The 14,815-nt window shown below is 35.3% G+C and overlaps 1 protein-coding gene across 1 annotated transcript in view; it reads left to right on the top strand.

The window, feature by feature from the left end:
- The window catches only part of ARHGAP5 (Rho GTPase activating protein 5), a 48,977-nt gene that overhangs the window by 10,520 nt on the left and 23,642 nt on the right, over positions 1 to 14,815 (top strand). The window contains exons 3-4 of the mRNA XM_033062055.2: positions 381 to 4,280; positions 13,707 to 13,854. Of these exons, the coding sequence (XP_032917946.1) occupies positions 558 to 4,280; positions 13,707 to 13,854 (3,871 nt within the window). The 5' untranslated portion in view covers positions 381 to 557. The remainder of the gene's footprint in view (positions 1 to 380; positions 4,281 to 13,706; positions 13,855 to 14,815) is intronic.

Below are 14,815 nucleotides of genomic sequence, written 5' to 3'. Positions count from 1 at the left end.
GAAGTGCATGGATATTGGGTTGGGTTAAGAGTTTTTATGTTGTATCTTTCCTTTTTAGTGCCCAGTATATGTAAGCTAAGGAGGAGAACAGTAATTTGGGGGTGGATTTTCCTTTTTTTAAGAAGTGTACTGCTCAGCTATCAAAACAGCTGTCAAACTACTACTAAACTGTGCCTAAAATATGTTTATTTTAAAATTTATAGGATAAATAGCATTAGCATTACTGAATCATGAATTTATGATCTCATTCAAAGTAGTTGTAGAATTTTCATATATACACAAAGTCAGGGTGATCAAAAGTGCTTCTTAAAATCTCTTTTCCCTCATAAATATTGTTAAGAAATACCTGCAATCTTGATTTTTTTCTCTGTATTTTTTAGGAAGATGATGCTCCTTGTCCAGGTTATCTGAGGTTCTCTTGATCACAAACTGAAGCAGGAATAACTGAAGGCGATTTCTGGAACCCTGGATATATAATTCAAATTTGTAGGAACCTTTTCCAGAATGAAAACCACATACAGTTACCTTGATAATTGCAAAAGGATGAGAGGAAAGTTATGATGGCAAAAAACAAAGAGCCACGCCCCCCATCTTATGCTGTTAGTGTTGTTGGACTGTCTGGAACTGAAAAGGATAAAGGTAATTGTGGAGTCGGAAAGTCATGTTTGTGCAATAGATTCGTTCGTTCAAAAGCAGATGAATATTATCCTGAGCATACCTCTGTGCTTAGCACAATTGACTTTGGAGGAAGAGTTGTTAACAATGATCACTTTTTGTACTGGGGTGACGTAACACAAAGTGGTGAGGATGGAATTGAGTGCAGAATTCATGTAATTGAACAGACTGAGTTCATTGATGATCAGACTTTCTTGCCTCATCGGAGTACGAATTTACAACCGTACATAAAACGTGCAGCTGCCTCCAAACTGCAGTCCGCAGAAAAACTGATGTACATTTGCACAGATCAGCTGGGCTTGGAGCAAGACTTTGAGCAAAAACAAATGCCTGAAGGGAAATTAAACATAGATGGGTTTTTATTGTGCATTGATGTAAGCCAAGGATGCAATAGGAAGTTTGATGATCAACTTAAATTTGTGAATAATCTTTACATCCAGCTCTCAAAATCTAAAAAACCCATAATAATAGCAGCAACAAAATGTGATGAATGTGTGGATCATTATCTGCGAGAGGTTCAGGCCTTTGCTTCAAATAAGAAGAACCTTGTGGTTGTGGAAACATCAGCAAGATTCAATGTCAACGTTGAAACATGTTTTACTGCACTGGTACAAATGATGGATAAAACTCGTGGTAAACCTAAAATAATCCCCTATCTGGATGCCTATAAAACTCAAAGACAGTTAGTTGTTACGGCAACAGATAAATTTGAAAAACTTGTCCAAACTGTGAGAGACTATCATGCAACTTGGAAAACTGTTAGTAACAAACTGAAAAACCATCCTGATTATGAAGAGTACATAAATTTGGAAGGAACAAAAAAGGCCAAAAATACATTTTCGAAACACATAGAGCAACTTAAACAGGAACATATTAGAAAGAGAAAAGAAGAATACATTAATGCATTGCCAAGAGCTCTTAATACTCTTCTATCAAATCTTGATGAGATTGAACTTTTGAGCTGGTCAGAAGCCTTGAAGGTAATGGAGAAAAGGCCTGACTTCCAGTCCTGTTTTGTAGTGCTTGAAAAAACACCCTGGGATGAAACTGACCACATAGATAAAGTCAATGACAGAAGGATTCCATTTGACCTTCTCAATACCCTAGAGGCAGAAAAAGTTTATCAAAATCATGTGCAACATCTAATATCTGAAAAAAGGAGGGTTGAAATGAAAGAGAAATTCAAAAAAACTCTTGAGAAAATCCAATTCATTTCACCTGGGCAGCCATGGGAAGAAGTTATATGTTTTGTGGTGGAGGATGAGGCATTCAAATACATCACTGATGCAGATAGTAAGGAAGTGTATGCTAGGCATCAGAGGGAGATTGTTGAAAAAGCCAAAGAGGAGTTTCAGGAAATGCTTTTTGAACATTCAGAGCTGTTTTATGATCTGGATCTTAATGCAACACCAAGTACAGATAAAATGAGTGAAATTCATGCAGTTCTGAGTGAAGAACCTAGATACAAAGCTTTACAGAAACTTGCACCTGATAGAGAATCTCTTCTGCTCAAACACATAGGATTTGTTTATCACCCAACTAAAGAAACTTGTCTCAGTGGCCAAAATTGCATGGACATAAAAGTAGAAGAGTTGCTTGCCAACAGTCTTCTGCAACTAGACCACGGACGCTCAAATTTATACCATGATAGTGCCAACATTGATAAAATCAATCTTTTCATTTTGGGCAAAGATGGTCTTGCACAAGAATTGGCAAATGAAATTCGGACACAATCCACTGATGATGAATATGCATTAGATGGAAAAATATATGAATTGGATCTTAGGCCAGTTGATGCCAAATCTCCATACTTGCTGACTCAGTTGTGGACCTCAGCCTTCAAACCACACGGTTGTTTCTGTGTGTTTAACTCTATTGAATCACTGACTTTTATTGGGGAGTGCATTGCAAAAATAAGGGCTGAAGCATCTCAGATAAGGAGAGACAAGTATATGGCTAATCTTTCATTTACATTAATACTGGCTAACCAGAGGGACAGTGTTAGCAAGAATTTACCTATTCTGAGACATCAGGGACAGCAATTGGCTAACAAGTTACAGTGTCCTTTTGTAGATGTGCCTGCTGGTACATACCCACGCAAGTTTAATGAAGCCCAAATAAAGCAAGCTCTGAGGGGAGTACTGGAAGCAGTTAAACACAATTTTGATGTTGTCAGTCCAGTTCCCACCATTAAAGATCTGTCAGAAGCTGATTTAAGGATTGTCATGTGTGCCATGTGTGGTGATCCATTCAGTGTGGATCTTATTCTTTCACCTTTCCTTGATTCTCACTCCTGTAGTGCTGCTCAGGCTGGCCATAATAATTCTTTAATGCTTGATAAAATAATAGGGGAAAAGAGACGTCGAATACAGATAACTGTATTATCATATCATTCTTCCATTGGTGTAAGGAAAGATGAACTTGTTCATGGATATATTCTGGTGTACTCTGCGAAGCGAAAGGCGTCTATGGGAATGCTTCGGGCATTTCTTTCTGAAGTTCAGGATACAATTCCTGTCCAGTTGGTGGCTGTTACTGATAGCCAGGCAGACTTCTTTGAGAATGAAGCAATCAAGGAACTCATGACTGAAGGAGAACACATAGCAACAGAAATTACTGCTAAGTTTACAGCTTTATATTCATTATCTCAATATCATCGTCAAACAGAGGTTTTCACATTGTTCTTCAGTGATGTATTAGAGAAGAAAAACATGATTGAAAGTTCCTACATGTCAGACAGCACAAGGGAATCAACGCATACAAGTGAAGATGTTTTTCCAAGATCTCCGAGAGGAGGTTCCCTTGACTATAATTACCCAGATTCAGAGGATGATGCCGAAGGACCACCGCCTTACAGTCCAATTGGTGATGATGTCAGGTTACTCCCGGCACCTAGTGATCGTTCAAAGTACCGACTGGATCTGGAAGGTAACGAGTATCCTATTCACAGTACACCAGTCAATTGTCATGACCATGAACGCAACCATAAAGTGCCTCCTCCAATAAAACCGAAACCACTAGTTCCAAGAACAAATGTGAAAAAACTGGATCCTAACCTTCTGAAAACAATTGAGGCAGGTATTGGCAAAAACCCCAGGAAGCAGCCTTCTCGAGTGCCTGCAGCGCCACCAGAAGATACCGACCAATCTGACAACTATGCGGAACCTATCGACACGATTTACAAACATAAAGGCTTTGCAGATGATATTTATGCGGTTCCAGAGGATAGTCAGAATCGTATTATTAAAGTTCGAAACTCAATTGTTATAAATACACAAGGTGAGGAAGAAAATGGGTTTTCTGATAGAGTATCCAAAAGTCATGGGGAAAGAAGGCCTTCAAAATACAAGTACAAGTCTAAGACACTGTTCAGCAAAGCCAAGTCTTATTATAGGAGAACACATTCAGATGCAAGTGATGACGAGGCTTTTACCACCTCTAAAACTAAAAGAAAAGGAAGACATCGTGGAAGTGAAGAAGACCCACTTCTTTCACCTGTTGAAACATGGAAGGGTGGCATAGATAATCCTGCTATTACATCGGATCAAGAATTGGATGACAAAAAAATGAAAAAGAAACCCCACAAAGTAAAAGAAGATAAGAAGGTAAGTCAATTAATTTAAATTTTATTTACAACTTTTGCTGCATTGTAAAATTTGAAGAGAGAATATATGCAAGAATTGCAGCCTGTTTTGAAACAGGTACTTTAAAATTTTCAAACTATATTTGTTTGATTTTTTTGGTCTTAAATTCCTATTAATTGCTTGGAACTAGCAAAACATAATGAATAAGGTGGTTTGTCTACCTTAACAACTATTCAATAAATGTCAGTTACTTTCATCTCTACTTACATGTGGAGGCTTCCTTCCATTTGAATAAAGTGGTGTTTTGTTTCTTTTTAAGGAAAAAAGTTACTTTGTGAGTTCTTGAGTAGAACCGGTTCTTTCAGTTGTTGGAATGAGGTTTAGGGCTGGTGAATGAAAGGAGTGATTTCTTTTTAATTCTCAGTTGTCTACCTGGAACTCTAGAACAAGTGCATAAAAAGGAAACTTTATATAGGATTCTACTGACTGCTGCATTTTCCTAGTGTGGGCAAACAGGTAATCTAGTTGAAAGTTGTGTTACCTTTATGGTTCTCTATACAAGGAGAATAAAGGGAACAAAATAGGGAGATAAAGGGAAAATAATAATGTTGCAGTTTACTTGAAAAACGTTTCTGAGAGTTTTTCTTTGTGCCTGAGTGTTGCTTGTTTTTTTGGCTGGCTGTTCGAAAAGTTATATCATCAAAGCAGTGTTGTGGTATGGGTTCTAGATGTACATTCTTGATAGTTTAGATTTTAATTTTAGGCAGCAATCATTGTGTTAGGTATAGTTTTGATATTGAATTAGTATTCCTAATCATAAATATTTTCTTTCTTGTCTCAGAACAATCTGATCTTTTAATATTATCATTTATAACATCTCTGAAATGTCACTTTTTTAGCTTAAATCTGATGGTACTGGAATGGCAGAAATAAGTTTTGTTAAAGTAGAGCATAGTTAAATTTAACTAGTAGATAAATTTCTTCTTGGTATGCAACTGTGATTTGAATTACACATGACTGATTTAAAGGCCACTAAATTTTCTTAAGGCTTACTCATAAGCATGGATAATGATGTCTTGTGGGCATAAAATCATATGGTTAAAAATACTTTGAACTTATTCTTATGTAGAAACTTAGAATTTTAAGAAAACAATAATTTATATACTTTTCATAGAATCATTGAATATCTTGAGTTGAAAGGAACCAATAAAGATCATGGAGTCCAACTTCTGGACTCTTTTTTCTTGAAATAATCTTTCTACACAGAAATCAAAATGTAGTTGCATAATTTTCGTACTGTTCAGCTGTGTTGAGAGCAAGTTACTCTGAGTTGAATATTTATGTGTTAAATTGAGTAGATTACTATGGTGGGTCTTCTCTTCCTGAGATATTGTCAGGAAACCCCCCCCGATGGCTCTACCAAAGCCTCCACTTTGGGTTTTGACCTGTTGAGAAGAAGCCTAAATTGGAAGTTTCAGGCTGTTTAAATTTTTGTAGTGGATAAGTTTCTTGAAGAGTAGAATTGTTTTAAGATTTGGTTGGTTGGTTTTGCTTTGGTTTGTGATTTGTGGGTTATGTGAGTGGTTTTTTTTGTGAGGGGGAGGTTGTATTTTACGCAGAAGTAGCAAAGTTGCTACTGTTAGATTAGTGAAAACTTCTAATAATCATGGAAATTACTGTAATTGAGAAAACAGATTTAACTTGATAGCTCAAATATTTGCAAGTCAAAGTATCTTTTCAGAGTATCAGTGCTTTTGATAAGTAGTGACTTCTCTCTGTGTTGAATGACGTTGAAGTGAGGGTAGTTCAAGTGAGTCATTTTAGTTTGTTTTCTGTTTCTTTGAATTTTTTAATAGTTAATTTTATTTCAGAAGAGATGATTTTTTTTTTCTTAGTTTTGAGACTTTTTCTGCATGTTTTCCTGTGTTGTTTTGGATGAGCAACTAGCAGTCTTTTATTACAAAAATGCAAAAGTTACTCAAATTATATTGTCCTTGTCAAGTGTTATTTGGTTCCATGCGAGAGATGTTAGTGCACCACTATTTGCAGATTGCTTGCTGGGTTTTTTGAGAATTTTTGTCCCTTGAATGTGAAAGAGGTAAATACAAGTTGTGTATTTCTTTCTGACTTTCTTAAATCTCTTACTTTTTCTGAAATGTTCAGCTCTGTGTAAAGGGAAAATAGGATACATGTGTAATTATTCTTGCCTTAATTGTAGTGATTCTGAAATACAGAAATCTTATGAGCAAAATGTATTTGTTTGGTAAAACTTGAATTTTAAAGTCTGAATTTCTAGGTCTCTTTTTCAGAGATTGATTTTATTTATTTATTTATTTGTAGCCCAAGTAGGATATAATATTGTGGATGCTCCTTGCATTTTTGTTGGTTTGAAATGTGGTGTTTCTGGGTGGGTTTCTTGTAAGGTGTCACAGGAGAGACATGACTGTGCTGAAGGATGCTCATTCTGTCCTGATTCTTTCAGGTCTCGAGTGTCCCAACTCAGGATAAAATCTCATAAAAATATGGGCACTAGGACAGATATAAGGAGATGATTGTATGGTTCAGGTAGAACAACTGCAGGGCAAAAGGCAAGAGTTGGGTGAGTAGGAAGGACGAAGAAAGATTTGACAAACAGTAAAGCAGGAAAATGACCTGCTGTACTTTGGCTAATATATATGTATCAAACTTTAAAAATCTATTGTGGACACATATTATTAAAGGCAGAAGTAATTACTCAGAATTGGACTGCTTGTTGTTATTTGGAAGCATAAATTAAAACATTTTACTGTGGAAAGTATAGCAATGACAAACGTGTGGCAAACAGGTAATATTACTTGCAAGGTCGTGTACTGTTTCTTATGACCAAAAGAAACAATTTAAAACACAGACCAGTTAAGCAAGTGTACTTTGGTCTGAATTATTTGCCCATTACTTTTGTCCCAACACTGAGCTAGTGTTCTTAGATCTTGTTTCAGTGTACTGGTAGTCAGAACTAGAAGAGACTTGTCCTTGGGTTCTTATTTCAATTATCATAGAAATAATTCCTCTGAAAACTTTTATCCCCTCGTTCTTACTGTTCTGGAAAACTCATCCAGAGCTTTCCTCTTCCTTTCCTATTTTTTCTGTATTGCTGAAGAATCTTGCAATTCTTAGTTTTCACCCTTCCTTATTGTAACCTTTCCTGAAATGTTTCTTTTTTTGACTGGTCACTGGTGAAGAGAAAATGGCTAGTTCTTGGCCTGAGTTTTTAGATTTATTTAAAAAAATGGAATTTTCCTTGGAACCTCTGGGTTTGAATGAGGATGACTGAAACTGTGCATAGTATTGCAAGGAATGTCCTAACAGTGCACCATGTAATCTTAATATTTGCTAATATCTACTAGAAATTATTACCCGACACAATTGTGCAATTGCACCTTTGCTTAGCTGTAGTTACTGTCACTTTAGGTACCTTTGGCCTGATAATTGCTGATTGCAATTGTCCTTGATAATTTGCAGGTAATGACTCCATACTGCACAGTTCAGGTGGTTTATTGTTCATGTATAGTACCTGTGCATTACAGCACATGCTGCAGGCACATTACAGCGCATGCGTTTTGCTAGTTGTGCATTCCATTGCAGGATTTTTGTTACTCTACAACTTTGTTGTTGTTGTTGCTGAATAGCATCTTTTTTCTGCTCTTCTATTTGTCGCTGTAGTTTCCTGTATACCGTCACTAAGTGACTTACTGAAGTCCAGCTTGGTAAAACCAACAGATGGTGGTTCTGTCTTTGCCTCTAGAAAAGAGAAAGTAGGAAAAGCTGAGTCAGTGTAGTCTAATTTGTGATACACCCACCTTTATCTTATTTTATTAGCACATGTCTAAATGTTCTGAATAATTTATGGTATGAGCTTGCATGTGCTATTAACAAGTGGACCATTGAGCTTTTTCTGGTGAGGATAAATATGAAGAGAAGTACTGAGGAGGAGAAGAAAGCAAGCAGACTGACTTGAATCACTGGCCTTTTTAGCCGTGTTCATGTGTGCGTGTGTGTGCACACTGAGCTTGAAATATTTCAAGTGCATGTTGTTCAATATTTGAAGTACATGTTGTGTATTAATATTTGTTAAACTGTAGTGGCCTTTTTTCTTCACCTACAGAACTTCTGTAAAGTTTCTCTTAGGAAAAAACCACCTTGTCCTTTCTGCTGTTAAACGAAATAGCAAAAAATGCATTTTGGGAAGTGAATTCTCCCCTACATTGGCATGTCTTCTATGATTGGTTATTTGTTTCCTTCATGGTGTTCACAAACTTAGAGCAACTAAGCACAGACTAAAATGTTAACGTGCAGCTTTGCCTCAGCTGTTTCTTCTTTGCGAAGTAGTCTTCTCCAGCTCAGATATGTGCTCTTTCAACTCCATGACTTTATCACAAACTGGAGGTGGGAATTACAAGTAGATGCTTGTCTCAATTAGAACTTTTAACATTAAGGTCTAGTGTAAACATTATCGGTGTTGGTACACATGAAAAGCAGCAGGCTTGCAAAGCTGTATCATAAATTATTTTTGTCTTAATTTGAACTTAATCAGTTTGGAGATACAAAACAACAGAAATTGCAGGAAATTTCAGGTCAAGAAAGGGCATGAAGATTCCTAGAGGAGAAAGATCTTGCTGAAGGAAGCCTTCAAATATCTTAGATAGGAGGAACTGCTTCAATAACATTAAAACTGCAACTCATGCATTTTATTCATTAATATAATGCCCAAACCACAGTAGTCTTTGGCTTTCCATTGTTCTCACATTGTAAACAAGTCCAGTGTAAATATTTAAAAAAACTATTTGTCAATTATTATCAATGATTTATTATTATTGTTAATATTATTATTACCATGGTGTAATGGGAAGTTATTTTTGACCCTAGTTGTAATTTAGTAATTCCATCTTCAGCAGGAAGCCTACCTGATGTAGAAACCTGTAACTATTCCATATAGTGACTGTAATAGCCTTATTATTTATTTTTACAATGAAATTGATGAGTACTAAAACTTTACTCACCTACTTTAGAGCTCTTATCTTTGTGAACACTTTGAGATATGTTCAGTGTCTAATTTAGACTGTATTTTTTTTCACCTCTTGTAGAGAGAGTATAGTTGTTTAGGTTTTTTCTTCCTCCGTAACATATCAAGAACAGCAGATATCCTGAATAAATTTTTGCAATGGGAAAGGCAGAGCCTTACCTTGAATTTTTTAAGTACTTCTGAAAACAAATTCTAACTAGAGAGACCTTGTAAGCAATACAGTAGATTAACTATTTAGTGATAATTCTTTGGCATACCATTGTTGAAATCTGAAAAAGTTTCACTATTTAGGTTCTTTGGCCAATGGTCAATAGTATGATTATTCAAGGTCTGAGTCGGTTTTTTTTTGTTTTGATTTTTTTGGGGTTTTTTGGGTTTTTTTTTTGTGAATCGAGTTTTCATATGTATTGCAAAATTAAATCTGACAGTGTTTTAAAATACTCTGCCTTGTAACTCCGTTTGCAGACAACACTCGTTGCTTCCGCAGAAGTTTATTAATTACTTCTTTCAATTTTCCTTTATACCAATATGATGTAAGATGCTTTTTACTTTTAAATAAATCTAAAACTTCTCTCAATATTTCAGCAAGAAAAATCCACTAGCATCTTGATGCTTTACTCTGTCTTCTTGGAACACGAAGCTGTACGTTTGTCATCTATTTCTCTATGCTTACACTTGCTTGCTGCCATTTTAATTTCAAAACTGCATGAAATTTCATGTTGAAACTATTATAGGAATAGTGTGAGAAACTGTAGAACCCATGTGTGTTGATCTCAGTTTTAGTAAGACTATGATAAACATGTGAGCAATGGGAGATCAACTTCTATTTTTATTCAGCTTTTCTTGTGTAAATTCAGTGGTTAATTTAGCAAAATACTGTCTACTTCAGACTGGAATGTGCAGGGAATTTTTTTTTGTCTCCTGAGGAATATAGGAAATACCAGAATCTGTACTTTCAGGTTTTGTCTTAATGTGTGTGTTTAGAGCCATATCCCTTCTTGAGCCTTTGTAGTTTAAACCAGTGTGAAAAATTGGAATTCTAAAAATGGCAGAAGGCATGAAGGGAAGGAAGAGGAAGGAAGAGTATGTTTGAGTAATGCACATCATTGTCCCTTATATCACAGTTTCTGAAGAGCTAACTATGAATTAGAGATTACAAATACTTTTATTAATCCTATAAAATTAATGCTGTTCACGGTGTGTGGTTTTATGAAGTATTTTACTAGTCCTGAAAATACTTTGCCCTCTGTGACCTTTAGGGCTGACTGCAGAAGAAACAGGCAGAAAATTTCCTTTGCATCAAAAGTAGTCGTGAAGTCTTTTGGAAGTAGAGAAGTGGCTGAACTTCTTTAGTAAACAAATTATTAATGGTAGTTATGGTGGGATAGGAATGAGAGAAAAAAAAGCCTGTCTTGAACAGAACGCTTGCTACAGTAAGCAGCCCATCCATAAAGAGGCTTGATAGGATTTTGGCAATTTTTAGTTTTCTAGGTTAATTGTAAAAAGTTGTATTGAAGTGTGTTGTACTCTCAAGACTCACAGCTGGCTGAAGTCTTAGCCTAGTTTCTCTCTAGATGATCAGAGCTGCTTAGTTGGTTCCCTAGTACCTGTAGTCAAGAGGGTTAAGCTTGAGTATTCTTTACATCTATATTTTTAAAGTTAATGTTCTTTGTAATAATATTTCTGGTTTTGAAATCAAGACTTGGGTACTGAACCATGTAGAGTATATGTTTTTGTGTTTACCTTCTCTTACGTTTAGACGACTTTAGCAAATCTTTTGCAGCATGTATTTTGGTGATTGAAGTGCTGCAAAATAAAGCAGTGTTCCAAGTAAACGTAATGCACGGCAAGTTTGGAATTCTCGGAGTTAAAATGCTTTCCTGTCAAAATATATAAGGATCCAGTTGGAGGTTTGGCATTAACCTCTCTTAGGGTATGAAGAGGAGTTGTCTTTGGCAGGAAGCAAGTGGTGAAACCCAAGCTGAAGGCTCAACATAAGTGCAGCAATCAATTATACAAAGCCCCACAGATCTCTAGGAAAACTAAGGATTTCGACTTTATGGTCTTGGGCTCATGTCTTAATTACGAACATAAAAACAGTGGTATGTGAACAATGAGCTTTTTGCTAGGCTTAACTAACAAAACTTAGTGTGCTGTTTCTTGTCTTCTTTAACTTAGTAAGTTAGTCCTTTTTTATTATGATGTAGGAATTTATGACTGGTTTTGCCTGTGCATAGATTAGTACTTGTTGCATGCTGTATTATGTGACTGCTGTATTGTGGGATGTAGGTGTATTGGGGGGAATGATTGAACTAAAAATACCTGGGGCTAAATCATAATCTTGCTGCCAAAATCTAGGAATTTTGAAGTTATTCACTGTACTCAGGTGCTATTTAACTAAATGAATAATTTAATGTTGAACAGTTTCTGTTTATCATTTCATTAGAGATATTTTAAAAGTTAATTTTACACAGGAAAAATTACAATAGTCACATCTTGACTTGCAAATCTAGAAGTTCCATTCTGTATCTGATGTATCAGAAAAAATGCTGTTTTCTCCGAGTGGGAACAGGGATTAAAGAAAAGCTTTTACTAAGACTTACTTATGTTAGAAATAGTATTTTTTTCCCTGAAGCCAGTTGGTCTTTTTGCAAAGATCACGTCTTTTGCACAGAACACCTTTTTTGTTCAGATCAAGTTCTCCACTTAAGAAATCTAGACCAACAACTTCAGGAAAGTACGGAAATCTAAAATCAGGAAATAGCATGTTGGTTTTTCTTAAAGCCTTAAAGTTTTATTTTTAATTTACAGAAGTATTTTTTGCAAAGATCATGTATATACTGATATTTGCAGGAGAATGTGATTTTGTGAATATTTTAAATATTGGACAGGAGAGATATAAAATACATAGTGAGAAATAGCTGATAAACTTATTGTTGTAACTGCCTTGTGAAATTGTAGTTTCGTGTTTGTGGAATAGTCTTGCAGTGATCATCTCTTCTACTTTGCCTTTAGATCAGTTTGCAAAATATTTCAGAGTTGGGGTTTTCTCTTTCCTTTTTATTCTTCTATTCTTCATGCTTCATTAAGTTCTTTAGGCAAATTCTCACTTTACAAATTGAGGATTAAACTTTTCAGGTAAAGACTTAATCTGAGAAATCTTTCTGCATTTCTGTGTGCATAATATCAAATACAATATGGCAGTCCCTTGCAACCTGTCTTCTAAAAGCAGGACAGTTATTAGAAAAAAGCATTTTTTACTCTAGTTTTGTGGCTGTGTCCAGTATTTCATACTATGTCCAGATATTCTACACAGATTTCATAAAATTTCTATACAGTCCTAGTTTTTTTCCGTTTACCTGACTGCTTTCCAAGAGACACACAGAGTCTTTTTCTATCTTGATGATCTTAAATATACAGTCTTGACTATATCTTGCTTCATTTATTTAGTGATGGTGGAGACATGTACTGAATGCCTTGGGAAAAAAATTGAATTATTTTTCTGTTCTTTACTGCCTTAATATATGTATCAAAAATGATCTTTCGTTTAACATTTGAAGAAGATGTTTTCACTGAGTTTTATACATTATTCAGCTTCAGCTTAGCCCTTTTAGCTGTTGCTCATCTGAACTGGGTATTGCCTAAATAAATAAATTTGATGTAATTGATATTTTCATCAATATTCAGAGATGACTTATGGTGTCTGATCCAATATAATTCTTGTAATCATCCAAGGCTGATTTACTAGTTCTTTCTCAGTGGAAAAAAATAAATGAAACCAGGAAAACTTATGAAACTCACCATATTAGATTGTGTGAAAACCTTTTTGGCTAAAATCCTTGCCTGTAGCAAAGCATTCGTGCTTAATGTGAGTACCTGTAATTTCAAGGCTTGATTGCTTGTTAGTCATTCTTCATCATCGTGTTTCTTGTGTAGTTGGGATATAAAGACTATTTACTATCTTTAAATGTATGCAGAAGCCGCCAACTTTGTTTTGGTGATGTGACACCAGAGTTTTATCCTGACAATTTCTAAAGAGGTGAAGTTCTGATGTGGTTTGTGTGAGCAGTGCTGAAAGACTCTAAATGAGTCACAGCACTCTAAACAAATGGTGTCTTTACTTCTGTTCCTGTAGTCTTTCAGTTACTGATATATTGAGTAATCCTGTTCCTAATGTAATACAAAGAGGATCAAAACTTTTAGTAGCTGAGTGCTTTTTATCTAATGTGTAATTATTTTATAGTTAAGTACTTTGTAATTTTTATTCATTCAGTTTACTGTAGAGGAATTTTAATGTTTGATAGATGTATGACCTGGTTGAATGATTGAAATATGAGTTTGTTAAAATGTTGCTTGAATATTACTTAAATAACTCTGTTTTGTTGTAGCCGAAAAAGAAAACTAAGACATTCAATCCTCCAATCCGTAGAAACTGGGAAAGTAATTACTTTGGGATGCCCCTACAAGATTTGGTTACACCTGAGAAACCAATACCTCTGTTTGTTGAAAAATGTGTGCAATTCATTGAAGATACAGGTAAGATAGGACTGTTAGAGGAAAGACTTTCCCATTTTGTATAATGAGTAAAGCCTCTCATTTTCTGTTTTAAAGTACTTCTAAAATTTTATCCCAGAAATAAATAAATGTGGGCTAGGTGCATTTAAAATGTAGAATGTATTTTCTAAATTTTATGCTTAATATGTGATGGTTTTTTTATTTATACAAATACTTAATTACTTTTTGACAAGTGTCTGAAGTTTAACATGTTCCCTTTAATTAAAAAAATTTCTTTCACTTTCTCGTGTCAAATGATGTTTAAGCCAATGGCAGTCCAGTCTTGCATGTCTCTATTGCCACTGCATTTTGCTTCATTATTTAAAAGCTCTGAAATCCACCTTTTCCAGTTATAAAAAACAGGTACTTGAAATGGATTCTGATGTAGTACAATTAGTCAACTTGCTTTCTTGATTTTGAAGGTAAACCTAGTTTTGCATTTTAACTTGTTACAGAGACAGAAACATTTATTTTCTAAGTACTTTATAATTCTCCATGAAAAATCTTAATCTGCCCGGTTTAATGTAAAATATTAACATATATGCTTACACTAGTATGATTTTCTCTCTCTCCTCTTATTTCTCCCTGGCTTCCTGGTTGTGTGTTTGTCCCTGCTTTCAACCTATTTACTGTGTGACCATGAGGCAAGTAGGGTGATGTTGCTGGTCCAACAGAAGACTACAGTTAGGAATGGGGATTTGTTTTGAGGTTTGGCAGTGATCTGTGGTTGGGTTTGTTTGGGGTTTTGGGGGGATTTTTCTGGTTTGTTTTTAAAGATTCTGAGCATGAGTTTTCTGTTAGTGTGTAGATCCTGCTTGCTCTGAAGCTTTATAAGTGCTGTATTACTGTATTTGAGGTAAATGGCAGTGTGACTGAACTGGAACATGTGCAGGACCATCTTTTGATGTGTATCTGCAATGGGTTGTTGTTTAGTGCCTAGTAG

This window comes from Catharus ustulatus, chromosome 6 (assembly GCF_009819885.2).
Source record: "Catharus ustulatus isolate bCatUst1 chromosome 6, bCatUst1.pri.v2, whole genome shotgun sequence".
NCBI classification, from domain to species: Eukaryota; Metazoa; Chordata; class Aves; order Passeriformes; family Turdidae; genus Catharus; species Catharus ustulatus.
The sequence above is the reverse complement of the archived record's forward strand: the minus strand, read 5'-3'. Positions and strand labels throughout refer to the sequence as shown.